Source organism: Cervus elaphus, chromosome 26 (genome assembly GCF_910594005.1).
Source record: "Cervus elaphus chromosome 26, mCerEla1.1, whole genome shotgun sequence".
In the NCBI taxonomy this organism is placed as follows: Eukaryota; Metazoa; Chordata; class Mammalia; order Artiodactyla; family Cervidae; genus Cervus; species Cervus elaphus.
Window position 1 is genome coordinate 42,944,102 of NC_057840.1, and position 26,703 is coordinate 42,970,804.

The 26,703-nt window shown below is 43.7% G+C and overlaps 1 protein-coding gene across 8 annotated transcripts in view; it reads left to right on the forward strand.

The window, feature by feature from the left end:
- MAP3K4 (mitogen-activated protein kinase kinase kinase 4) overlaps window positions 1-26,703 on the forward strand; it is a 139,296-nt gene that overhangs the window by 72,418 nt on the left and 40,175 nt on the right. For 5 of the 8 annotated variants that reach the window (XM_043888466.1, XM_043888469.1, XM_043888470.1 and 2 more), the window contains exons 3-5: window positions 8,111-9,474; window positions 21,154-21,396; window positions 24,201-24,347. In XM_043888466.1, coding sequence (XP_043744401.1) covers window positions 8,111-9,474; window positions 21,154-21,396; window positions 24,201-24,347 — 1,754 coding nt within the window. Of the gene's footprint in view, window positions 1-8,110; window positions 9,475-20,207; window positions 20,394-20,453; window positions 20,752-21,153; window positions 21,397-24,200; window positions 24,348-26,703 lie in introns of those variants that run through there. The other 3 variants (XM_043888468.1, XM_043888473.1, XM_043888472.1) reach the window with 3 other exon arrangements.

Here is a 26,703-nt window from a genome sequence, read left to right on the forward strand (position 1 = left end):
CTTTCAGTCTTTCCCAGTATCAGGGTCTTTTCCCAGGAGTCAGTTCTTTGAGGTGGCCAAAGATTGGAGTTTCAGGTGGCCAAAGGATTGGAGTTTCAGCTTTAGCATTAGTCCTTCCAATGAATATTCAGGACTGATTTCCTTTAGGATTGACTGGTTTGATCTCCTTGCAGTCCAAGGAACCCTCAAGAGTCTTCTCCAACACCATAGTTCAAAAGCATCAATTCTTCGACGCTCAGCTTTCTTTATAGTCCAGCCCTCACATCCATACATGACTACTGGAAAAACCATAGCTTTGACTAGATGGACCTTTGTCAGCAAAGTGGTGTCTCTGCTTTTTAATATGCTGTCTAGGTTAGTCATAGCTTTTCTTCCAAGGAGCAAGTGTCTTTTAATTTCATGGCTGCAGTCATCATCTGCAGTGATTTTGGAGCCCAAGAAAAGAAAGTCTCTCACTGTTTCCATTGTTTCTCCATTTATAACACAGCCTCTTTGCTTCCATATAGTGATATTTGTGTTGTTTCACTGTATTATTTTATAGCTGGCTTCCATTTTCATTTACTATGTAGTGAACTTTCTGTGTCATAGAGTAACCGGTGCTGAGTAACCCATTTAATCGGCTGCTGAATCATTTGCGGGAGCATCTGCCCAGTTATCACTGGGAGTTCTCAGCACTGTGCTTGGCTCCTCCAAAGAGTTACCTTTTAAATATCACAGTAACCCAGCGAGATGTAGGTTCTCTGTGTTACTATTCAGCTTACGGTTGAGGAAATGACACAGTTTCTAAGGTGTGTAGTTTTGACTGTCCCCGTCGTGCATATGTTAGAAAGTAGTTGGTTTGCCATCTGGTGAACTGTCTTGGTCATGAAAACCAAAGAAGGATGGACGCACCCATGTTGGGTGGGTGGGATGTGTTACGTTATGGTGATGAGGTGTTCGTGTTGAGCGGTAGAACGGTGCTTGAGACCTTGCTTGCTTCGAGACCTCACCTGCTTTGCAAACTTGCAGCAGCAGAGCGTGGTGGACGGAAGCACAGACTGGGTTCCTGGATTGTGTGGATTCCCATCCTGGTTCTCTTAGCTCCCAACCTGCACGTCTCATCTGTGAAATGAAATGCCTTCCAGTGTGGTGAAGATGGTATGTTCAGTAAGCACTGCCTGTCATTGTTGTTATTGGGAGCTGAAGATTTCCTTCTCACTACCTGCCTTAAAATTTTAAAGTAGAATTGAATAACTGTAGCATTGAGTGTTTCCTTGTTAGTTGGTGCCCCCGCTTTCAGGATGAGTCTCGAGTCACACAGCTTCCGGGGTGTGGAGCTGGGCCTCTGTCTGGATCATCCGTTTCCTGTGGCTCCTGCAGCCCCCTTGCCTTCTCTTCCTGTGTGCGTTGCCGTCACAGTCACGGTTTCACCGGGTCTCTCCTCCCCTCCCTCTCTTTGTGCCTTTACCTCTCTCTCCTTTCTTCCAGCCCCTCTTCTCTTTCCCTTCCCCGCTCCCCCTTGTTTCTCCCTCCCCCTCTCCTCTGACTCAGAACTTGGGTGGCTGCTGGAGCAGGTGCTGTGCTGGCTGATGGATGAGCCCTTGCTGGTCTCCAGTCGCAGGCACGAGATGAGCAGGCTGCCCCACCTGTGTGGGCGAGCCAGGGGGCTGCTGCGGGCGCCCTCAGGAGGGCCTGAGCAGACCTGGGCTTGGGAAGGCTTCGGGAACAAGCGGCATTCGGGCTGTGACCCGAAGGCGGAGCTCGGGAGACGGGTGTTTCAGACTCATTTGTCATTCATCATAGTATGTTGGTCTCTCAGTGTTTTCAAGGGCCTTTTAGAGTTAGATTGGCCAGACTTATTTTCAAAGCTTCCCGAGGAAACAGGAACGGATGCATCCTTTCTGTCTCACTGTGACAAAGGCTGCCTGACTCATACCCTGCACTCCAGAACTGCGTGAAAGTGGCGCTCATCTCTTTAATGAGCGTCACCAGTGGTCCTCTCACGTTGCCGGCTGTCTGTTGCTCTGTGCAGACCGCGCCAAAGCGTGGTGTTACGGAGGAGCCGCGTTCTGTGCTCACGGCCCTGTAGGCAGGTGTCCGGGCGGCCTGCAGCTCCTCTGCCCGGTGGTGTCTGGGGCCTTGACTGGCACAGCACAGGTGGCTGGGGGTGCCGTCGTGGCCCGGCCGGGCCCCCGCGTCTTCTCCACGTGGAGGCTGCTGGGTCTCTGATGTCTGCGATGGCTCCTTCTCCGACCCTGCCACCTGGACGGAGAGCTGGTTGGCATTGTCCTTTTTCCGTGTGACCTGCCATGTGGCTGGCCTGGCCTTCTTCACAGCACCCTGGTCCCAGATAACTGGGACTTCTTAAGTGACAGCTATTTTCCTTCCGCTAGTTCAGGAGGTCCAGGTGGAATCTGAAAGGCCTGGGAGGCCCCAGAGCGGCGGCTGCTGCCTTCTTTTGCCCTGCAGGGCCAACACCCAGAGCGGGCGGGGCTGCGCCCGGAGCTGTGGTTCCGCGGCTGTCCCGAGAGACCCGCTCCTCCCTGCATGTGAGGCTTTGGGCCTTAGTGTCTGGTCAGTCCCGCTGTCTTTGCACCCTCCGGCCCCCCTCCCTTACAAATGTAAGCGCCCTCAGGAGCGCCCTCGGAGGAACGGAAGTTCACCCCGAGGTGACGGAGGGCACTGCGTGCTGGATGCAGGCGAGAGGAGCCCCTGCCGCTCTCTTCTTTAGGTGGCAGCCGTTGTCACATGCTGATGATGTGCATTTGATTGTTTGAATATTCTGATTGTCCACCCAGAACAACTACTGCTGTGACAGACTGATTTTATATAACTGGAAACTCCGTCCCAGGCCTAATCATACCCACTGTTTACTACCTCTCTCAATATAGCAGAAGGAAGTAAGTCGGGTTGGTCCCGTAGTGTAAGTGGGCTCGATGAGGACGAAGACCCCAGGTCAGAGCGCTTTTCAGGGCAAGCGTGCCCTGTGACCATCACGGGCTCCATTTTGCAGCAGTAATATAACGCTGTAAAAGCCAGGTTACAGAGATCCGGGTATCAGAATTTGTACATACTATACACACATGTGTGCATGCGTGTACACAGATTCATCTCCTTACCATTAACAAATATCTCAGGGTGTGTGTGTCTGTGCATGTGTGATCTTTGCTAACATGGTGAGTTAAGCAAGCTTTTTTTAAAATAACATACTACTATAAAATTGATCTGGTAAAATGGTTATAAATGAGATTCAGTTGATATAGTTAGAGAAGTGTTCGCTGTGAACCAGAGTGGATTTGCATCTATATTTCAGCTCTTTAATCCAAATCCAGCCCAACTTTCAAAGTTCTGGTTTAATTTTTCAGTCTACCAATATACTTGGAGGCTCACTGTTATAGCCACACTCTCTTCTTCTCTGCCTCCATGTCATTTTGCATGTTTATTGTCTGGCTTAAAATATTCTCTTGCCTTCCTTTCTGCCCTTATTTAAGGTGACCCCATTCTTCAAGGCCGTCAGCCAGGTAAGTACCTGGCCTTACTTACCTCTTCTACAGATGAGTTCTGTAGCCCTCCGTAGTCTGTCTTTTATGGCACTTGGCATCTTAGGCTTTCCTTGGACACACGGTCCTGCTCTGGGAGCAGCTCTGACACGGACGTGAGTTACAGTGGGATCCCTGTCGGGACGTGCCCGTCTGTCTGACCATCTGTGTGATGCGGTCCTCTCCATCACATGTTGTTGTGAAGATGATGACAATCTCTATAAAGCCCTTACCTCGGAAATGGGGAAATTGAATAAAGCAGTGTTTTCCCAAATGTGATGGTGTCGTTCTAGCCTGGTTGAATCAGAGTCCCTGGGAATGGGCCCAGGAATCTGCGTTGTAGCAGGAATCTGAGTGATTCTTTAATGTTGACTGAAGTTTGAGAACCTTAGATTAGGGGATCTCTTAAGTCCCTTCAGATTGCTGATATCGACAGTCAAGCATATCATGGCCATAAATATCATCTCTCAGTTAAAGAGCAGGTATCTTTCTCATTTGAAATATCACAGAGGGCTGGTGTTTTGAATTTGACATACATGGATGAAAGAACATAAGAGTTGCAGGGGCTTGCTAAAACTTACTTTTATACATATTCTAAAGAGTCATTTCTAGGTGTGAATTGCAAGGAATTCAGTTGATTGTCTTAGATCTGTTGAAACCGGTGATTCATATTGCTTGTCATTTGTTTGCGTTCGGTTTTATTTTACAATTTTTTGTTGTTGTTGTTCCTTTCATGTTTTTCTGATTTGGCAGGAGTTATTGGTAATCTGCCAAAGGAAGCAGTAACTTCTTGGAAGGTTTTAACAGTATTGCAGAATCACACCACCGAATTCACAGCCACTTGGGAGATCGCTATCCAGTAGTCTTATTTAAGTCATTATGAATTAGTTCTGTAGTACTGTAGTTAGCACTTGTATAAAGCATTCTGTATACTTTTGATCCATTCTCCTTTCCAGAAACTCTGTTTGACTTTCTGTCCATTGCAGAGGGATTTAGTGTGGACAGAAAACTAAACAAGCAAAGGTTGGTATTTTCTTTTTGCACGGTAGCTAGACTGGAGCTTAAGTCTATTTTCAGTTTAAATATGTCATTTTAATGGTATATCCGTTTCCATTTATGTGTTTTTTTTTTTTAAACCAATTTGGCTTTTTATTTTGGAAAAAAATATAGCTTATTTGTCTTATCGTCCTCTTTTCCCAATTTACTTTCCTTTATACACGTTGTAGATGCAAATACTGAATCATTCATTGCTTTTTTTTTTTTTAATTTTTTTATTAGTTGGAGGCTAATTACTTCACAACATTTCAGTGGGTTTTGTCATACATTGATATGAATCAGACATAGATTTACACTTATTCCCCATCCCGATCCCCCCTCCCATCTCCCTCTCCACCCGATTCCTCTGGGTCTTCCCAGTGCACCAGGCCGGAGCACTTGTCTCATGCATCCCACCTGGGCTGGTGATCTGTTTCACCATAGACAGTATACATGCTGTTCTTTTGAAACATCCCACCCTCACCTTCTCCCACAGAGTTCAAAAGTCTGTTCTGTATTTCTGTGTCTCTTTTTCTGTTTTGCATATAGGGTTATCGTTACCATCTTTCTAAATTCCATATATATGTGTTAGTATGCTGTAATGTTGTTTATCTTTCTGGCTTACTTCACTCTGTATAAGGGGCTCCAGTTTCATCCATCTCATTAGGACTAGTTCAAATGAATTCTTTTTGACGGCTGAGTAAAATTCCATGGTGTATATGTACCACAGCTTCCTTATCCATTCATCTGCTGATGGGCATCTAGGTTGCTTCCATGTCCTGGCTATTATAAACAGTGCTGCGATGAACATTGGGGTGCATGTGTCTCTTTCAGATCTGGTTTCCTCAGTGTGTATGCCCAGAAGTGGTATTGCTGGGTCATATGGCAGTTCTATTTCCAGTTTTTTAAGGAATCTCCACACTGTTTTCCATAGTGGCTGTACTAGTTTGCATTCCCACCAACAGTGTAAGAGGGTTCCCTTTTCTCCACAGCCTCTCCAGCCATTCATTGCTTTTTGTAAGTACAAAATTTCAAAAAAAATTGTTTAGTATACCATTTGTATGCTATAAGATAGGCTTTTCAAGATGTGTATATAATCTGCGAAACTTAGGTCTCTAGGCTTGCTAAAATTTGATTCTGTATTTACAGAAAAGTGGGATTATAGCATTTCCCTTCTTAAGTCTTTTTAATTGTTAGAATAAAGGTCAAGGCTGAGAAGCTTCATCTCTTGATATTTTAATGCTTTGATTGTTAGCTCTGTGGTAAGTTTAGCATAGATTTGGGCTTAAAGTTCATAATGCAGCCTTCTGTGTTGTTAGATTATCGCAGCTACCAGGTGGCTCAGTGGTAAATCCGCCTGCAGTGCAGGAGCCACGGGTTCAATCCCTGGGTTGGGAAGATCCCTTGGAGAAGGAAGTGGCAACCTGCTCCAGTATTCTTACCTGGGGAATCTCATGGACAGAGGACTTAGCGATTAAACAGCAACAACTCCCAGTTAACCCTTTGTTTCCCTTAGGATCTTTAAATCATGGATTAGAAGAACATTTATAATTTCTGGAATTACTGAGTCAAGTGGTAGTTCTGATTTTAGTTTTTTGAGGAAACTTCTACAGTGACTGTACCGTTTAGATTCCCACCAGCAGTATATGAGGATTCCTTTTTCTCCACATCCTTGCCAGCATTTGTTATTTGTGTTGTTTTTGACGATAGCCATTCTGAGTGAAGAAATTTCTTGAATGGACTGTGTAAAAAGTTTTAAGACATGTAGAGTAAAGTAGATTAAAATAACAGATAAAATTACCATTGTTTAAAAGTATTGCTAATTTAAAATGTAATAATAGTTTTATTATTTATAAAAATAATATTATTTTTATATTTATTAAAACACAAATCCTTATGGACAGAGAAAATCCTTTTTGATGGATCGTAAAATAAATTGAATATAAGTAAATCAAATTGGAAGTGCTTTTAGAAATACTTGTTTGAAAAATCCTTACTTTAAAACCGAGTTAAATTGATTTGGAGATATATTGGTTTTGAACAAATTTTCTTTGTAAAATTAACGTGAACAAAGTTATTTTATTCTGCAAATTGATTTTGGGTATGTTAGTCTGTAATCATATAAATATATCCTATTTCATAAAATCTAAAGGCATACTATGCTGTTATATACTAAGAAAAAATGCTTATAATTAATTCACAATATATTCTTACACTTAGAATTTTTAATTATTTATCTAAAGAACTCTTTTATACTTTCTGATATTTAGATATAAATTTTTAAAAGCTATTTATTACTCTTGTGCATATGTATATAAAGGAAAATATAAATGAAATATATTAGGGAATATTTTCCTAAAAGTTATTTATATTACCATTAATTATAAAACATATTCTAATTTCAGAGAAGTTAAAATACAAAATGTCTGTCCTCGATTTAAGGAGACAAACTATACCTTGGGTGTAGAGGGGACATGGGGATGGTGCTGTAGGCTTGGGCGTTGTCAGTGTGTGAAGGGCATGTGAGGGTCATCCAAGGAGAAGGCAGGTGAGGCAGAAGAGACCCAAGAGAGGAGGACTTTGAGAAACATGCACTTTTCATGGAGTGAGCCGAGGTCCCAGACTTTGGAAAGGGGTGACTTCAGAAGCAGAAGACAGCCCAGAGACAGCTGCATCTAGAAAATGAGAGAATGGAGGGGTTTCTGTGAGGTAGAGACGGTTCAGAGGGTCAGAAATGCCAAACAGGAAGGAAGATGTGTGTTCATTTCAAAGCTTAGGAACTCAGTTAGTAGAACTATTTATAGTTCTTTGAAGGAAAAGTGTGATGTTTGCCTTCTTTACATTAATTTTGAATGATTTTTACGTGCCAGGATAATAGACTAGGCAAATTATACTAAATTAGGCTATATGTCTTCAGCGTCCTTAATGTTAAATTAAGCATGTTAATGTTCACTTGTTTGTGGCAGAGAAGAAATCAAGGAACAGAATAAATGAAGGGAAGCGTTTTTGCTTACATGTCTTTCAGTGTTTCATGAGAATAATCTTAAGGTGCCTTAAGGGTTCTTTCTTCAATCTAGTTGATTTTACAAATGACAAAAGTAACCCAGAAAACTTAACTGGTTTGACCTAAGTTGATACTTTGGTTCATGGCAAAGGCAGGAAGCAGATGTGTTCTCTGTCGGGCGCTGTTGGGTCTGCCGTAGTACTGTTTCTCCCGTCCGAGTCTAAGGTGGTAACTCGTGAGGATCTGATGACCTGGATGACTGCGCTGTGTAGTAGACAGGTAAACAGCTGGTTTTAGGTTAGTAGCGGAGGATATAAGAGAATTTAGCAAGTATTATGTAACAGGAAAAATGGGTGAAACCTTTTTAAAAGTTTAGAGAGAAATGTTTTGTGTATGTGTGTGTCGTCTTAGTTTTCAGCACACGGTTGGATTATTTTCTCCAGTGGCAGTCTGCAAATATAAATACATGTGGATATCAGTCTTATTGAAAATGTTGAGAACAGCTTGATCTTTTAGAGTAATGTTAATGTTCTGCTTATTTTTTTTTTAATAGAAAAAATGAATGCACCAAACCAACCTCCACACAAAGACACTGGAAAAGCTGTGGAGAATGTGGAGGAATACAGCTACAAGCAGGAGAAAAAGCTCCGAGCGGCTCTCAGGTCCACAGAGCGAGACCACAAGAAGAACGTGCAGTGCTCATTCATGCTGGACTCGGTGGGGGGGGCTCTGCCCAAGAAGCCCATCCCAGATGTGGATCTCAATAAGCCTTACCTCAGCCTCGGCTGCAGCAACACCAAGCTTCCGGTGTCTGTACCCGTGCCCATAGCCAGAACCGCCCGCCAGACTTCCAGGACTGACTGTCCAGCAGATCGCTTAAAATTCTTTGAAACTCTCCGACTTCTGCTAAAGCTTACCTCAGTCTCAAAGAAGAAGGACCGGGAGCAAAGAGGACAGGAAAGCACGTCCGCGTTCTGGTTTAACCGATCCAACGAGCTGATCTGGTTAGAGCTGCAGGCCTGGCACGCCGGCCGGACCATTAACGACCAGGACCTCTTTTTATACACAGCCCGCCAGGCCATCCCGGACATCATCAACGAGATCCTCACCTTCAAAGTGAACTACGGGAGCTTCGCCTTCCTTAGGCACGGAGCTAGTCTTAACGGTACTTCGGTGGAAGGGCAGCTGGGAGCCCCTCGCGGGACGCAGCCTGCGGGTTACTCAACCTATCACGAGCACCTCCGACGCCAGCGGGTGTCCTTCGAGCAGGTCAAGCGGATCATGGAGCTGCTGGAGTACATAGAGGCACTTTACCCGTCGCTGCAGGCTCTTCAGAAGGATTACGAGAAGTACGCGGCCAAGGACTTCCAGGACAGGGTGCAGGCGCTCTGTTTGTGGTTGAACATCACGAAAGACTTAAACCAGAAGTTACGGATTATGGGCACCGTTTTGGGCATCAAGAATTTATCAGACATTGGCTGGCCGGTGTTTGAAATCCCCTCCCCGCGATCGTCCAGAGGCAACGAGCCCGAGGATGAGGCCGAGGACGCAGAAGAACTGAAGGAGCTGGCCAGCAGCACGGAGGAGAGCGAGGATGAGCCGAGCTGCGGCCCGCAGGCACCGCAGGCCCGGCCGCCCGCCGACCGCAGTCCCCACGTCCAGCCGCCCCCGGACCGCGTCCCGAAGAAGCTCGAGAGGCTGGAGTCCGAGGACGAGTCTGTCGGCTGGGGAGCCCCAGACTGCAGCACGGAGGCAGGCGTTAGTAGACACTGTCTGACTTCTATTTATAGACCCTTTGTAGACAAAGCACTGAAGCAAATGGGGTTAAGGAAGTTGATTTTAAGGCTTCACAAGCTGATGCACGGTTCCCTGCAGCGGGCGCGTATAGCGCTGGTGAAGAGCGACGGTCCAGTGGAGGTAGGTTTCCAGCAGGCAGTGAGCTTAGCCTTCGTTCCGCTGTTACTTGTAAAGTGCAGTGTATGTTGTGTTATATATGTACTTTCTTGTCTGGATCATTTTTTTTTTTTTTTTTGGTTAATTGAAGTATAGTGGATTTACAATATTGTGCTCACAGTCTTGATATTTTTAAGGCATAAAACGGTAGTTGTTATAAATTGCAGATGTAAACATTTCTATGGAGTGTTGTGATAAATGGGAAAATGGATCTATGAAAACTCTGTGAAATGGGGTGAAATTAAGTGTGTGGAGGGGAAAAAAAAAAAGTCCAACAATTTAAATATAGGATGGAGAAGGACAGGCTAGGTATAAATAAAGAGGGAAGAAAGCCACAATCATGGGTGACCACAGGCTGAATATGAGTCAGTAAAGAAGTCAGCATGGTGCTGAAATATTTTTAAATGAGTATGGCATCCAAGGTCACGGATGTAGTCCTTTCTCTATTCTTTGCAATAGCTTTACTTCCTTTTGAGTGGCATGTCCTGTTTTGATCACTGGATTTTAAAAAGAGATGAATTAGAGAAGGCTAAGAATGGTCATAGGGAAACAGTCTACACTATTGGGTAAGCTTGAGCATATATGGTGGAAGTTTAATGAAAGTATTATCAAATACATGTTTCGGCATGTGAAGATTTTTGTGAGAGGAAAATGTCTACTAGGGGAAGTGGCTTGAAAATGGTACAGATTTGGTTTTATTAACTTGATATCTCAGAAATTCTTTACCATTAAAGAGTGGCAAAACTAGCAAGGGGTGTGTATTGTTGAACATTGCTCTTGAGAATGAGAGTATAAGCAATTCTTCTGTTGTGAGTTTGCATGTTCGTCTGGTGAAAGCACCCAGCTCTTTTGAGATCCCTAATTACCAGAGTTAGGCTGTGATTCTAAATTTTAATAGCTGTGTGTGTGTGTGTGTGTGTGTGTGTACGTCTACTTTTTTAAAAAGCTTAATTACACCATCTGGCTTTCTTTGGAGTCAGAGATGACAAAACAAAATATATTCTTTATTCGTTAAGATGGTAAGTATCGGAAGAGAACTCCAATTTGCAGAATTTTAAGTTTTAATCTGATGGCCAGATCATGAGCCCTTAGGAGAAGGGCTCAGGCAGTCACATAATATAGCAAGATGTTTGCGGAATGAATCAATACTTTGCAGCTGTAAGAGGTTAGTTTACTTTGAGTATTATTTTGTTTAAGTGAAGTCGCTCAGTCGTGTCCGACTCTTTGCCACCCCACAGACTGTAGTCTGTAAGGCTCCTCTGTCCATGGGATTTCCCAGGCAAGAATACTGGAGTGGGTTGCCATTTCCTTCTCCAGGGATTATTTTGATTAGAAATATCAAAAATGAATTTTCTTTGAGCAGTATTTTGACTCTGTGAATGACTTTTTATGGATATCTTTTTATTAGGGCAAATGATGTTTTTCCCTTTAAGTCCGTAAATAACTGTTTTATAATAATAATTTATTATGGTAGAAGTTTCAAAGTCCGTAGAGCAAAACTAGATCCATAATAAAGATTTGGCATAGGCTTCAGCTAGTGAGCAGCTTATTTTGGTTTGGGTTTTTGGCTGGAGTTCAGTTCCAGCGAGGACGCCTATGGGTTAGGGATGGGGCTGATGAATTTGTTTGTTTTTTTTTTTTGGCTCTGTGGGCTTTTCTCTAGCTGCGGCGAGTAAGGTCCACTCTCGCTGCAGTGAGCGGGTTCCTCCTCCCGTTGCAGAGCGCAGGCTCCGGGGCCCGCGGGCTGCGGCAGCTGCAGCATTCTGGCTCAGTAGTTGCGGCTCCCAGGCTCTGGAGCACAGCCTCAGCAATTGCGGCGCATGGGCTTAGCTGCTCTGCGGCCTGTGCCGTCTTCCCAGACCGAGGATCAAACCCGTGTGTCTGCGTTGGCGAGCGATTTCCTCGCCACTGAGCCAGGGAAGCCCGATTAATTTTTTTTTCATGAAGCACTATTTTTGAAGTGATTTCAGTGAAAAAGTCCTGGTGTTATTACCCCACTTTTGATTCACTAGCTCTCATAGGAGAGAAGAGTTCATTGGTGGGGGGCTCAGGGCAGCGTGTTGGGGCTTCTTAAAACTGTCTTGCGTTCCCTCCTGCAGACTGTCTTCCTCCCTGCCCTGGAACCTCTGTGGCAGTGAATCCCTGCTGCTTCCTGCAGAGCTTTGCATCGTTTAGATGCTTTGGAACAAGAAAAAGATTGCAAATGAGTGCATTTTCCGTTAGAACACTTATTGAAAAAAGACTGTAGTAGGTAGCTCATAGTTTTGAATTCCAATCAAAATTGTATGCCTTTGGTTTGACCAGTTGAGATTTAACTGAATGAAAAGGTTATCCTTATTATAGGAAAGAGATACATACAAATTCAAAGTGTATGAATTAAAGATGTTTATTAGAATTATTTGGGATTGTTTGCTTTTCAAAAAGAAATGAAGTACAGAAACACCTCTTGTTTTAAATTTTGGTTTATAAAATGTTGTGTTTGTCAAATAATGAAAGAGGAAATAACCTAGAGCTAAAATTCTGTGTTGGAGATTAATCCAAACTGATAAAAGATAAGTCTCCAAAATGACAATTAACTCAATGGGAAAATAAAACTTTATTCCTATTTCAGGGACATAATTTCCATCAAGGAAGTGTACATTCATGTATATATATGAATATGTACGCTCCCCTTCTGGGTTTGTTTTAGTTTTCTTACTAAGTATGTCTGGGAAAAAGCCACAGTTTTAAAATCAAGTCACTGGATTCCATTTCTTGATGCAGTGCTTTCTCACTTCACAACTTTGTAAATGACTTAATCTTCCCGATCCCAAGTCTTCACCTCTGTAAAATGGATATAATAACACTTTCCTACCTCACAGGGTTGTTCTGAGGCTCAAAAAGATACTTGTGTAAATAGTAAAATGCTATAGAAATTAAATGTAAACTATTTTTTTTTTAGAAGTTTTGATAACATTTTCCCCCCTTGAAGCTGACTGTACACCAGTAGGGGCTAGACAAGTCTATATTTTTACTTTTTAAGTGTATTTTTAGCTTTCAATCTCTTTCAAATAATCGTACATTTTTAAGGGCATACATTTTAAGCAATGGATAGTCTTTTAGGTTTGGGGACAGTTTTATTTTCATTCCTAATTGTTAGAAACATCTTGCCCAACTGGTACTGCAGATTGCGCCCAATGCATTTCTTCTGCACAGTTCTATGGCTTATGTGATAATAGCAATGAATACAGTTGAAGGATTTTGTAGAAAAGAATTATGATATTTGATTGTTCTCATATATGACTGTATTTTTATTTCTTATGATTAAGTTACTTGCAACTTGTGTTTGTAAATAGCATCTAATATTCAATTCGCATTGGCTTGTAAACATGTTTTATTTATAAAACAGCTTTCCCTAAAGAAAATATAAATTATACTTCAGTATTCTTAAATTTAAAAAATGTAACTAGTGATACTAAAAAATCTATTTGCAAATTGTTCTAATAATACGACTGTCATAAATAGCCTTAACGGCTTGTTAAAAATCAGGTAACGTTGTAGCTCCCTGGTGCTGTTCTGTTGGTGCTCAGTTGCCCAGCCCTGTCTGACTCTTTGCGATCCCAGGGACTGTAGCCCGCCAGGCCCTCTGCCATGAGATTTCCCAGGCAAGAACGCTGGAGTGGGTTGCCGTTTCCTACCACAGGGGACCTTCCTCACCAGGGACTGAACCCGCATCTCCTGCATCTCCTGCATTGTCAGACAGTCTTTATCACTGAGCCACCTGGGAAGCTCCCCAGTCCCATAAATTCATTTTCTCAGGACGCGTTTCTCATTACATATGCAGTCTCTGGTTAACAAATGAGTTCGTTTCTGAAGTTCAGTTTTTAAGACAGCTGTTTTCATCTCGAAAATAATTATCCAGAGAAGCTGTTGTAAATGAGTTTCAGACCTTCAAATAAAATTTAGGAAGATCTAAGTAACAGAACTAACAAGGCCAGCTAAAATTTTATTCCTGGCAGCAAAGACAACATAATGTCAGAGTCAAAAATGAGGGAAAACGTCCCCCCACCCCCTTTGTTTCTGGACCTATAAGGGAGCCTAGTTGTTTCTCACGCTTACTCATTTATTTGCTGGTTTTGCTTTTTTTCTTGATATTTGGACCGTCCCAGGATCTCAATCCTACTTAATTCCCCCGCTTTGCTGTAGTGTAAGTTCCTCTAGGTGTAGTTGATCTCAAGCCTTAGGAGTAAATGTACTGATAGCCATTTCATAGCAGTGTGTGCTGGTGTCCTTTTATGATAGAGATTTTTTAGCCTCCGATTTCTGCTCCTTCTCCATCAGATGCTGCTTGTAGAGTATCCTTCCCAGCTTTCCTTAAAGATTAGTAGGAATCACCTCAGACCAGTAGTTCCTAGGTGGCCTTCCCTACAGTACTCTAGCTATAGGTTTTGTTATGTTATTTGTAATTCAGTTTTAGCTTAAAGATTAAAACAAGAAACTGTGTAACCATATGTAAAAGATTGATCTTCATTTCAAAACTATGTTCATGCAGTTGCATTTTTTTTTAGTACACTTGTAATCATGAATACTTTTAGATTTTTAGGGAACTTACAAAGATAGTGCACAGTTTTCATATGCTCTTCATCCAGTTTCCTCTGATACTGACATCGTCCTCAGCTCTGGTACATTTGTCAAAATTAATTGGTGCAAAATACTGTTAACTACATTACAGACATTACTTGTGTTTTTGTTCTTCTGCTAATGTCCCTTGTCTGTTCCAGGATCCAGTCAAGGCTACCCCACTGCATTTAGTCGACGTGTCTTCTTAGTCTCTTCTGCTCTGTGGCAGTTTCTCAACGTTCTTCATTTCTCATGACCTGGGCGGCTTGTAAGAGCACTCTGGAATTTGGGTCTGTCTGATGTTTTCTTGTGATCAGACTGGATGCGCTTCTGTGTGTGATGCATTTCTGTGTGAGCATCACAGAGTTGACGTGCCTTCCTGCTGATGTCCACCATGACCACCTGGTTCACGTGGTGTCTGCAAGGCTCTTCCACTAGTGGCCAGTTTTCCCTGTCCCTGCTCTGCTTTTCGGAAGGAAGTCACCAAGTACAGCCCACACTCACGGGGACAGGAATTAAGCTCCGCCTCCAGGAGTGGGGAGTGTGGGCATGTATACTTGGAATTCTCCTGTAAAGAAGGTTTGCCTCTTCTGTCCCTTTTTTTTTTTTTCAATTATTTATTTATCTCAATATGGACTCATAAATCTTTATTTTCTACTTTGGGTTGTAGTTCAGTGGTGTTGTTGCTTGTTCTCTTGCTCAGGCTGTTCCTGCTTTGGCCGTTGGAGCTCCTTCGGGCGGCTTCTGTATCCTTGTCACATGCTGTCCTCCTCTCTGTTGTGTGTGGTTTTGCTTTTTGAGCAGTTTCTTGCTTTTTGGCATCATCTTGTATTTTCCCTGTTCCAGTCCTGAAATCAGCCTTTTCTCTAAAGAGCTCTTCTTGTTCGTTTTATTGGAGAATGGGATTTAGGAATGGAGCCCTGGGCCCCAGATGTGTTCGTTACTTTCGGGGTATCATTGCTTCTAGGCGCTCTCAGTGATAGAGTTAGAAAATATAGGTCTGTCTTCTAATCCGTGTATGCACACAGGTCTGTAGCTACTTCCACATGTGTTTTTCTGCCTGTCTCTCTGTTAATGTGAACATGAGTTCATACTGATGTCTTGGGTCCTAATCCAGCTCCACGGCTTCTGTCCGAGCCTTGTTGTAACTTAACTTTTCTTGCCGTGAGAAACCTGGCTCCCGTGACCGCAGAGGATTTACTGTATTTGTGCGACCCTAGTAGACATGTAAGGTAGCCTCAGAATTGCTAACTGGGACCCCTCTGAGGACTGAATTTACCAGCTAGAGTACAGTGTTTAACTGTAAGCACAGTTCTCTTTGTCTTTAGCCTTAGAGCATGTAGATGGTGCATAGTTTTCCACAGCTGGGTGAACACCTTTTCCGTCACGTTCTCCAGTGCGATTACAGCATGCATTTGTCATATAGTTAGATTCAGTTATCTCAGTCTGTCTTGGGGTCCCCTGGTGTCCTAGCTGATGTTTTTTAGGTTGCATACTATAAAGTTCATTCTTTGTGTTATATAACTCTCTGGGTTCTGTGCATTTAATTTGTTGAACACCTATAAAATGTCCGAGCTCTAGATGGTGATACAGTTATTTTATGCTCCTCTGTTTTTGCTTTACCTTATGAAACTTAAGAAGGATAAAATGAAAAACTGTATTATAATGTACAAAAAAATTAGCTGACTTTGACTATGTATTACCATGCATATTATTCCAAATTACAGGAAGATTTTTGGTTAATTTATTACTTTTTTGTATTAGGAATGGATCATGTAATTATTATAAACTTAGTGACCAATGAAATATTGTTTGTCTTTTGATCTGGCTATAATTATGCTCTTTTTTCCCCCACAAGCACAAGAAACCGTGAAGAGGTTTTCTTTTATATTCAGAGTGGGCAGAAGGATGTAGAAACTAGGGGACTGTTAGTCACTCAGTCCTGTTCAACTCTTTGCAACCACATGGTCTGTAATCCGCCAGGCTCCTCTGTCCATGGGATTCTGCAGGCAAGAATACTGGAGTGGGTTGCCATTACCTCCTCCAGGGGGTCTTCCTGACTCAAGGATCGAAGCTGGATCTCCTGCATTGCAGGCGATTCTTTACCGTCTGAGCCAGCAGGGAAGTCCAACTCTAACTGGAAACTAGGATATATATAAGCTATTATCATTTATTGAGTCTTACCATGTACTAGATACAACCACCAAATGAAGTGGCATTGCTGTTTTGCAGGGAAGTTGCCCCAAAGCACAGAAGCTGTAGCTTGTGGGAGGGCTTCACACCCAGGATTTGGGGATACTGGACTTTAAACTGTGCCGATGGTTTCCAAACCTGGCTGCGTATCAGCATTACCTCAGGAGCTTTTGAAAAGACTTGGCCTTTGCCCTTCTGGGCTAGAGGGCAGGTCAGACTCTCTCATGGAAGGACATACGCAGTGACATTCGTAACCTCGAGTGAACTTTATGTGAATCCAGACCAGCACCAGTGCAGCTGAGAGTCAGCCCCTTGGAAACACCCTAAGTAGACCACAGTACCCCCTTACCCCGTCTTCAAGGTCAGTGTTCAATAAAACTCTTGTCATAGCTCATTTTTTATTTGTTGTAATCACCACATGTCTGACTTTGTTAGCAGAGTTATATGAACTTTTGAAGAAAAGTTGCCCTAACTTATTTTATAAATTAATTTTTATTGGAATATATATGCTTTGAAAAAAAGTTTTTTATTCTTATTTTTCTGACTCATTATTTTTTTACAGTATGTAGAGATTTTTTTTATTGAAGAATAGCTGATGTATATATTATTTGTTGCACATATACAATATAGTGGTTTACAGTGTTTAAAGGTTATACTCCATTTATAGTTATAAAATACTGTCTATATTCCCTGTGTTGTACAATATAGCCTTGTGGCTTGTTTATTTTATACGTAGTGGTTTATATCTCTCCATCCCCATCCCCCACGTTGCCCCTCCCCGCTTCATTCTCCCCACTGGGAACCACTGTGTAGGTTGTTTTCTGTATCTGTCAGTCCGCTTCTTTTTTTGTTATATTCATTTCTTGTAGGTTTTAGATTCTTATATGTGACATCATACAGTGTGTGTCTCTCTCTGTCTGACTTATTTCATTTAGAATAATACCCTTCACGTCTATCCATGTTGCTGCAAATGGCAAAATTTCATTCTCTTCTTATGGCTGGATACTGTTCTGGGAGGACAGGGGAGCCTGGTGGGCTGCAGTCCATGGGGTCACAGAGTCAGACGCGACTCAGTGGCTGAACAACAGCGACAAGTACTCTGTTGCATGTGTGTAGCACATCTTTATCCACTCACCTGCTAACGCACGCTTAGGTTGCTCTGTGTCTTGGCAATTGTAAATAATGCTGCTGTGAACATTGGAGCCTATGTGTCTTTTCAAATTGCTCCCCTGGTAGCTTAGCAGTAAAGAATCCACCTGCCAATATAGGAGATGCGGGTGAGATCCCTGAGTCAGGAAGATACCCTGGAGAAGGAAGTGGCAACCCACTCCAATATTCTTGCTTAAGAAATCCCATGAGCAGAGGAACCTGGCGGGCTACCGTCCATGGGGTAGCACAAGAGTCAAATACGGCTTAGTGACTGAACAACAAGAAAGAAACATCTTTTCAAATCAGTGTTTTTGTTTCTGGATGTATACCCAGGAGTGGAATTTCTGGGTTATACGGCGGTTCTGTTTTTAGTTTTTTGAGAAGCCTCTATACTGTTTTCCATGGCAGCTGCACCAATTCCCACCCACATACATGAATTTTTTAATTGAATAACTGGAAGGATAATAAGCACATGATTGCTTATTTGCGTATAGGTTTTGTGTTGTTTTGTTTTCTTAAAGGAAGCACACTTACATGAGACAGAATAGGAAGTTGTGATGTATTATTTTGGACTGCCGTGAGCCAGCTGAATCAAACTCGATGTAAGATGAAAAAGATGAAAGAACAGAACTCATCAGCTTGCGGTGGAGAACTGAGCCTGTGATGACAGTGACTAGACTAGCAGCTGGTCTCGGATACTCGTTTTGTGGAGGGGGGTTGGTCAGGTAACTTGGTCAAGGTCGCAAGGCCCGTAAGCAGTAGAGTCCAGGTGTGAAACCAGAACTCCCTGCTCCTCACCGTTGGTGTGTACTGCCTCCCCAAGTTATGTTTGGTCCCACGCAGTGCCCTAAATGTTTTTCTAATGTGTGTTTATTTGGCGGGTTCGGGTCTTAGTTGCTGCACGTGGAATCCTCGCTGTTTCTGCCGGACCTTTCCTTGTGGTGCACGGGCCCTCTGGCTGTGGCCTGCAGGCTCCGGAGCGCACTGGCCCGAGGGTGCAGCGCTCAGGCGTAGTTGCCCGGCCAGGAATCGGACCTGCATCCCTTGCATTGCAAGGCAGATCCTTAACCCCTGGACCACCAGGGAAGTCCCTTTAAATATTTTTGACTTAGTGGCCAGTGTTTGAAAAAAAAAAAGACAATTTCACATGAAAACCTGGATTTTTGTTTTCCTTGAAATCCCGGGAGGTCTGTCGGCACCGGCCCTGTCCCCACATGGCGGCACGTGGCGTGCTCGTTCCCGCTTTGCACACGCCCATCGTTGGGAGTCGGGCCTCCTCTCGTCTGTTTGCTGGGCTTGTCTCCCTGGCATCCTGTCGTTGCCTGTAGGGTTAGTCTGCCCCTTCTTGTCTCTCAGCTTACGGTAACCGTGTGTTGGATTCCAGCATCATCCTTTTTGTTGTTCATTTTTAAACACGCTGTTTGTTTTCAGAACTTTAGGGAAAGAGAGAAATAGGAGAGTTGAGGCTGTCCTTGGACCTCACTGCCCTTTCCCCTCCCTGTGTTTTATTACAATTGGGAATTTAAGATCCAAGTTTTTCCTTATAGCATGCTTTTAAATTTTTTTTCAGTTTCCAATATTCCTTGCTCATACTTGAATTGGAGTCCTTATAGCCAGGTTACCTTCATGGAGTTGTATCTGCCTCTATACCTTCTTTTCTTTTAGATTCCTGGCTTTTCTCATTTCCTTGGGCATCTATTCTTACGAATTTTGATTTGACTCAACTCTCCTATTCTTCCTCGGGTAGTTTTTTAGAGGAGGTAAATGAGTTGTACGTGAGTTCTTCACTATTCAGAGGGTGTTTTCCTTTTTATTCACAGGTCAGGGATAGCTTGACTCTGCAGAAACCTCTCCTCCAGCTCTTCCTTTTGTTCTTTCTGGAACGCCTCTTATTCTTATGTTACAGCTTCTAGATCTGCCCTCTAGGTCTCTTATTTGTCACTCAAACTTTCTATTCCTTTTTCTTTTGCCCTAGGTTGTAGTGATCATTTCTGTGGTTAATTTCTAAATTATTTCTAATTTGTATATTCAGATTTTAACATCATTCCTTCTGTTTTCACTGCCTTCATGGATTTTGTTTAAGAAACCTTGGTTGGTTTATTTTATTTTTTTCCCCCAGAGGAGTTTAGTGAGATTTTGCATTAGAGTATTTCTGCCCTTCTCTGCCGCGTCATACGTTATTAAATCAGTGTCAGCTTTTTGGGTTCTTCACCTCGGGTGTCCCTCGTTAAAACTGCTGCTCCCTCTTCCGTCTCTTCCTCTCTGTCTCTTCCTCTCTGTCTGGACGGGTTGATGCAGCAGGCAGAGCCAGTGGGAATGCGTCTCCTGTGGGCCTGGCTATGTGGGCCTGGCCGCTGGCTCTCCAGGCTGTCTTACAGTTGTTGAGAAGGAGGGATTGTCCCTTCCCAGTGAGCCTGAAGCAGATGAATCAGCAGGCTGGAACTACAGAAAATGCCTAAACTGTTCTTCAGAATTTTATCCTAGAAAGTTTGCCGAGTTTTGTAGAGCTGTAAATAAACATTTTATCTGATGTCATTGTCCACACCAGAAGAAACGAGCATTTATGCCGCCAAAAGCGTTGACACAGACATGTCTTAACCCTGACCACATTTATCACAAGTAATCATTTTTTTAAATTATGCAGCTATTTTAGAAATCGTTGTCTGTTACGGGAAACTGGAAGTACGTATTAATTTAAATGCAAAAATATGTGTGGACAATAAAAGAATGTGAGTTGGGAGACCAGTTAAGAGGAGTAGCTGTAATTGGTGATGTTATAAGTTGAAGAAAAGTTGAGATTTCCGAATTTTGATGGCTTCAGTTTTCTCAATAAAAGGAGAAGGCAAGGTCTTGGAGTGATTGGTCAGGATGGTATTTCCAGAGGTTTAAGAACACTGGGGCAGCTTCAGATCTGCAGTTTCAGGGGGAGCATGAGGAATTCGGTGGGTAACTGTCTGAACGGTGAGCAACAGTAGGATTCCTAGGGAACATCAGATAGACAGATTTTGAGTGGGACCGACCAGGTTAATTTTATGACTTTTTTTTTAGCCTTTGACGTAACTCAGGAAAACAGATGGACAAAAGACTTGATTGAACCCACAGTTTTTATGTTTCACAAATGGCTATCTGGTTTTGTAATCTTCTCTCAAATTTAATAATTCTCTGGTTTTCTCAGTCTAGAGATACTTGTAGATAATACTGTGTATAACCTCAGAACTAAATGCTCCAGTTAAGTATGATAAAAAATGTATGAGGAAAAAGATGAACTTGATTCTTTTCTACTATGCTTTTTTGATAAAGGTATGACCCAGTGTTATTTTTAGTTCTTGTGTGTGCGTGCTAAGCTTCTTCAGCTGTATCTGACTCTTTGCGACGCCGTGGACCACAGCTCACCCGGCTCCTCTGTCCATGGGATTCTCCAGACAAGAACACTGGAGTGGGTTGTCATGTCCTCCTCCAGGGGTCCAGGGATCCGACTCGCATCTCTTAGGTCTCCTGCATTAGTCCTTGTTACCATTTTCTAATACTCCTAGAGCTTTTTAGGTCTGTGTTGAAAATGGTGAATTATTCTAAAAATTATTTCTCCTGTAAAATTACGATTTTTATTGGTTTGTCAGCAAATTTTAGAGAACAGTAGTTTGTAACTACAGTGTTAGGAAGTTCTCCTGGATGCTCTTTCACACTGTTGCATTTGTGTTGCAGTTTTCTGAATTTCCAGATCCCATGTGGGGTTCAGATTATGTACAGCTGTCCAGGACGCCGCCTTCCTCGGAGCAGAAGTGCAGCACCGTGTCCTGGGAGGAGCTGAAGTCCATGGATTTACCCTCCTTCGAGCCTGCCTTCTTAGTCCTCTGTCGCGTCCTTCTGAACGTCATTCACGAATGTCTCAAGTTAAGGCTGGAGCAGAGACCCGCTGGAGAGCCATCCCTCTTGAGTATTAAGCAGGTTTGTCTCAAAGGCTTTTAAAAAATGTCGAGTTCTTACTATATTTTTTCTATAGACCTGAATTTTTCTTTTTAGGATTTTCCCCCTAATTGTTGCAAATAGTGAAAGTTAGCGTATGTTAGTGTTTCTAAGCTGCTCTCTGTTGGGTAATTTTAAATGTTCTTTTTCCATGCAGTCTTTAAAAATGAGGTGGTGGTTCCACCCTTTCTGTCTTCTACTTCCTCATTCTAAAAGGAGTGTGCATGCTGATATGACCCTCTGTATCCTGTTACCATCGGTCTTTGAAGACTGGAAACTTAAAATTCATTCATAAGAGAGAGTTTAAATTCTTTAATTTATCTTTTTGTTCTTTTTTAAGCTTTGTGTAGACAGGTGAATGTCTGCAGTATGCAGGGAGGGGTGTGTTTGGACATTTTGTCTGCTTAGGCACTTGTGCGGTTTAAGCAATAGTGAGAGCTTCTGCTTCCTCAGTTACTACTAACGTAGGTGGGATTTTCAGGGAGTTTGCTACTCCACAGGTGATAGAGGAATGGCTGGAAGCAGTTGAATCTTCCAGACTGAGCGTGTATATTTATGCCTTATGATGTGCCCATATTGACATTCACTATGTGAAATAACCACATTGGGTTTTGCTTTCTTGTGTGTGTGGCCTGCGGTTGTCCGTCCCCAGGGAGTTAGGTCTGGGAGCTCGTTGGCCCTGAGTGTCAGCCGGGCAGCGGGGACGAGCGCCGATGGAAGGACAGGCGGGGCGGGGCGTAGAGAACGGGCCCTGGCCTGGTTTGTCCTGTGGTGCGGAGCCCGGTGACTGACGGGCCTGGAGGGCCAGCCCTGCACCTCGTCGCCTCTCTCCCTGTCCAGCCCAGCCCGAGCTGTGTCCACCTTTGCGCTTCTTCCTTCTCGCCGTCTTGGTTCTGGTCACTGACTGTGGTCCACGTGGGCTGTACTTGTCACTTGTCCTCCGTATCTCAGCAGTTATTTAGTAGAAGGTTTTGGTAAAATACCTTACCTCCCCTCCCCACAGAACAAATACATACTTCGGGAACATAACCAGGTGAAACAAGGTGGGGTTTACCTTTAATCAGTGGGGCTGTTGTGAGGAGTAAGCAGTCATTTACGCTAAAACATTTTGGAAAGTAAAAAACCAATACTTGGTTTGATGTAGCTTTGTTGTTGTTACTTAGGTGCTCAGTCATGTCAGATCTTTTGCGGTAGCCCACCAGGCTCTCTGCCCCTGGGATTTCCCAGGCAAGAATACTGGAGTGGGTTGCCCTTTCCTCCTCCAGGGGATCTTCCCAGTCCATGGATCAAACCCTTGTCCCCTGACCTGGCAGGCGGATTCTGTACTACTGAACCACCTGGGAAGCCCAGTGTAGCATTATTCGAGTGAAAATAAAATAGAAATTTTGACTTTCATGTATTCAGAGTGAGTTGTAAGCACCTAAGTGACATCCACAACAGAAATTTATGTTAACACTTTTTAGTAGATTTAATTCAGCCATTGTGCTCTTATTGTAATAATTTTAAAAACATTTTGAAGGGGATCTTGTTATAAAGCAGTCCATGTTTATTTTAGAAAATCTGCAAAGTACAGAAAATTTGAAAAGTACAGACAAAAATGAAAGCTATCCTCTTATTCTGCTATTCAGAGATAACCGCTATAACATTTTGGTATATTTCTCTCCATTTGTTTTTCTATATGTACATACTTTCTACACATGTAATAATTTTAAAAAGAAAAGAATATGAGTTTTCACCCTTAAAGGTTTTTCAGAAATAAGATTTTAAATGACTGCATGGGTGCTTTACTGTGTCAGTACATCATAATTTATCTGTTTTTCATTGTTTTGAATAATATTGTGATAAATATATTTGTGTATCAGTTTTAGCCTGGATCTCTGGTTACTGTTTGAGTATAAAATGTAAAAATTAACTAGTGAGTCACACATCTTTGGATCCTAATAAGTTTGTACCAGTTTACTTTCCCTGTAGCATCGCTGTGGTTCCTTTTGTGTCTTGTTAATGTATCTTAAGGCTAATGTAACTGTGATCTGGTCCCGCAGCCCCTGCTGGTTAGAATTTGAGGGACCGTGACCGGTGCGTTATTAATGGAAGGACTGTGCAGGTCCTCTCATTCCGTCTCCCCTCCGTTCTCACAGTGCCTCCCGGGGCCTGCGCGCGGCCGGTTTTACTCATCCTTTTGTTTTCTTTCCTACTTTCCCCCCTGGCTTCTATTTAATGCCATCAGATTTATCTTAGGGTTTTTTTTTGTGTGTGTGTTTTTTTTTGTGATGATCGAGTTTTTTTGATGGTAAAAGCCACAAATCACAGTAGGTAAAGTATGCTAAATTATTACAGAGGCCCCCAGGCACTGTGGTATGTGAGTACATTTGAATCTTTATTAATGTTTTTTTTGTTGTTGTTAAAAAGGACCAGTCTCATGAGGAAATTTTTTTGTCTTATATTCCTTGCCTTAAAATGTGAGCTAGAAGAAAAATAGATCTTTTTCTGCAGAATTTATTTTCTGTAAAACTTTTATTTGTAGAAGAATATATTTTAGCATATCAGTTTTCTGCCTGTACCTGTATATTGTCTTTGTGTACTCACGCTATAACACTAAGTACTTTTGTTTTCGCTGATTTAATTATTCAGTTGAGATTACTGAGTCACTTACGTGAATGAACTGCTAAAGAATCTGGGAGGTGTTTCAGGGTTCTCAGAGGCACCCCTGTCTTCCTGAGGTTTTGGGGCCTTGCGCAGAATCTGCCGCTCGCGTGTGACGGGAACTGTCGCCTGCTGTCTTGCAGCTGGTGAGAGAGTGTAAGGAGGTGCTGAAGGGCGGCCTCCTGATGAAGCAGTACTACCAGTTCATGCTGCGCGACGTCCTGGAGCGCCTGGAGCAGGCCGACTGCAACATCGACGCCTTCGAGGAGGACCTGCACAAGATGCTGATGGTCAGGGCGGGCCGGCGGGGTGGGGGCCGTCTGACTCGGGGTGTCCTCCCCCGCGCCCTTCTAAGCTCTGTGCTTGCACCCCTGTCCTCCTTCCTGCCCTGACTGTCTCCTCTCCTCATCTTTCCATCGAAGCTGTGCTTTCAAGTGTTAGCTGACAGTCTTCGCCTCGAGCGTGAACTCCTCCAGTGGTTCCGGTCGTAGCTGCACGGTCTCACACTTAGTGAGGTGCCGCTGGCCTGTCCTCAGGTTTCCCCGTTTTAGGCTGAAAGCTGCGCAAGCCAGGGCCTGTGACTGCAGTTCTTTTGTCTTCCGTAGTGTCTGGTGGAGTGTTAGTATACAGTAAATCTGTGTTAGCTCCGCTCGAGCGGGTGCACAGGTGGGTACGTGGTGTGGCGGGCGGATGAAACGGTGTAGAGAGCAGCGAGGCTCGCGGAGCGCTGTCACCCTTGACATCTCCCTGTATCCTGCCTCGGGATGGCTGCAGCACCTCCAGACACGCCACCCTCACTTTCTAGGCTGGAAGAGAAGAGAAGGGGCAGAGGGACAAGTCTCCCTGTCGGCTAAGTCCGGAACTGCAAAAGCTCCCCTGGAAGCCCCAGCCAGCAGAAGTTCCCTACATCCTCCTGACGAGACCTGCTGTGTGGCCTCCTCGCTCTAGGGGAGGCTGGGCCTCAAGGATTTAGCTCTTCAGCCTCTAGCGGAAGGAGAAAAGAAAGGGTGTGGCTGGGGAGGACTTATTACATCTGGCATCTTGCGAGAAATAATTTTGACTCTAAAGTGACATTTTTTTATTGTTTGGGAGAATACAGAAAACGTATGAAATGTGGCTACATTTTGAAATACTGTATATATCTCTTCTGTCACAAAAGCCTGTCATTCAATAGTTATAATTAGAAAAACATCGAGCAAATTAGTTTTTCTCTCTGTGGGTAGTTAAACCAGAAGTTTAAAAAGACAAAACGTGCCTTGCTTTCCAAACTGTCTTTGATGGCCTCACAAAGGCACACGCCGCATCTTTTATTGGATGTTCACTGAGGCGGGAAGGGTGAGGATTAGGCAGGTGAGCTGTGCCATCCAGGTCATCCACCTGCAGCGCCCTCATGTGCCTGGGAGAGGTTGACAGCCGAGGTTCAAGAAATACCGAGACTCTCAGCTGGTTAGAGGACCGTAGCAGTGCTGAGGAGTGAGTTTTGACTCTGCTTCTAGTTCTCTGTGTGAGCCATCATGTCCCTTAGTTCATCGCCATAATCCCCCAGATGAAGGACTAGAAATTATCAGTGATTTTAAAAGTTGTGTCCCAGAGTGTCCTAGATGAAGTAGGGCAGGGGCATAACTTGAGAACTGGTGGAACCCAAAGAAAACCAGTGTTTGGCCAAGAAGGAAGGAGACCGTGGCCTTCGGAGAGGCGGTCGAATCGTTCACTGCACCGTCCTGCCTCCTTGCCACGCGGAGGGCTCGTCCAGGGATGCATTAGAGCTGCGGCGTCTCGGGGTGTGCCCGAGCCGCAGGGCGTGTCCCCGGGGAGGATGCACTGCAGACAGGAGGCGTGTGCCATGTGGGGACCGTCGTGTTGTCTGCAGCGTGTCCTGTCCTGTGAGCCTGGATAAAGGCCAGGCAGGGTCTAGTCCAGGGGCGCACGTGCTAGTCCCTGGGTTACAGAGGCGTAACGTCAGTTTAGGGAAAGGCACGGGCAATCTTTGGATCCTTCAAAAGGAAGGAAGTGAAATTGGCAGGACGCAGGGATCGGTTGGCGATGGAGCGGGTATAGAGAGTGGTTGCTGGGTGTCCAGTTCGTGCAGCCGGATGAGTACTGGAGATGATGGGTCCAGTGAGTTTTTTAAATTAAAGATACCTGAGACCCTTTGAAAGCCTTTGGGATTGTTTTGTTAAAAGAAAGAACTGAAAAAAGCAAACAAAGAGAACAACTCATATGTACATGAGAGGAAAGGGAAGACAGAGTGCAAGGTTCCTCAGGTTCCACAAGGAAATGGGTCTCAAAACACACGTGCTGGGTTTAGCAGGGAGCCCAGTTCCTCTACTGTTAAAAAGGGAAGGATGGTGATTTAACAGTATGTACGTTCGTGTTATTTATCTCAGGATGATGAGAGCTTCTACGTATAATGACAAAAGAGCAGTGAGGATGGGTTGTGGTGGATTTTGGCCATGTGAGGAAAATGCAGAAGTTTCAAACTTGTGTTTGTAGAGAGGAGGCGAATGAGTTGAGCAGAGGTGCAGGCATCACCAGGAACGTGCGCTCTGGGCTTGGCGGATGTGACTGTGTAGGAGAGCGGCCCCTCCCTGTGGTGTGGCTCCTGGAGGAAGGTGGGCTTGGGGAAGGGCGCTGGGCTTGTGACAG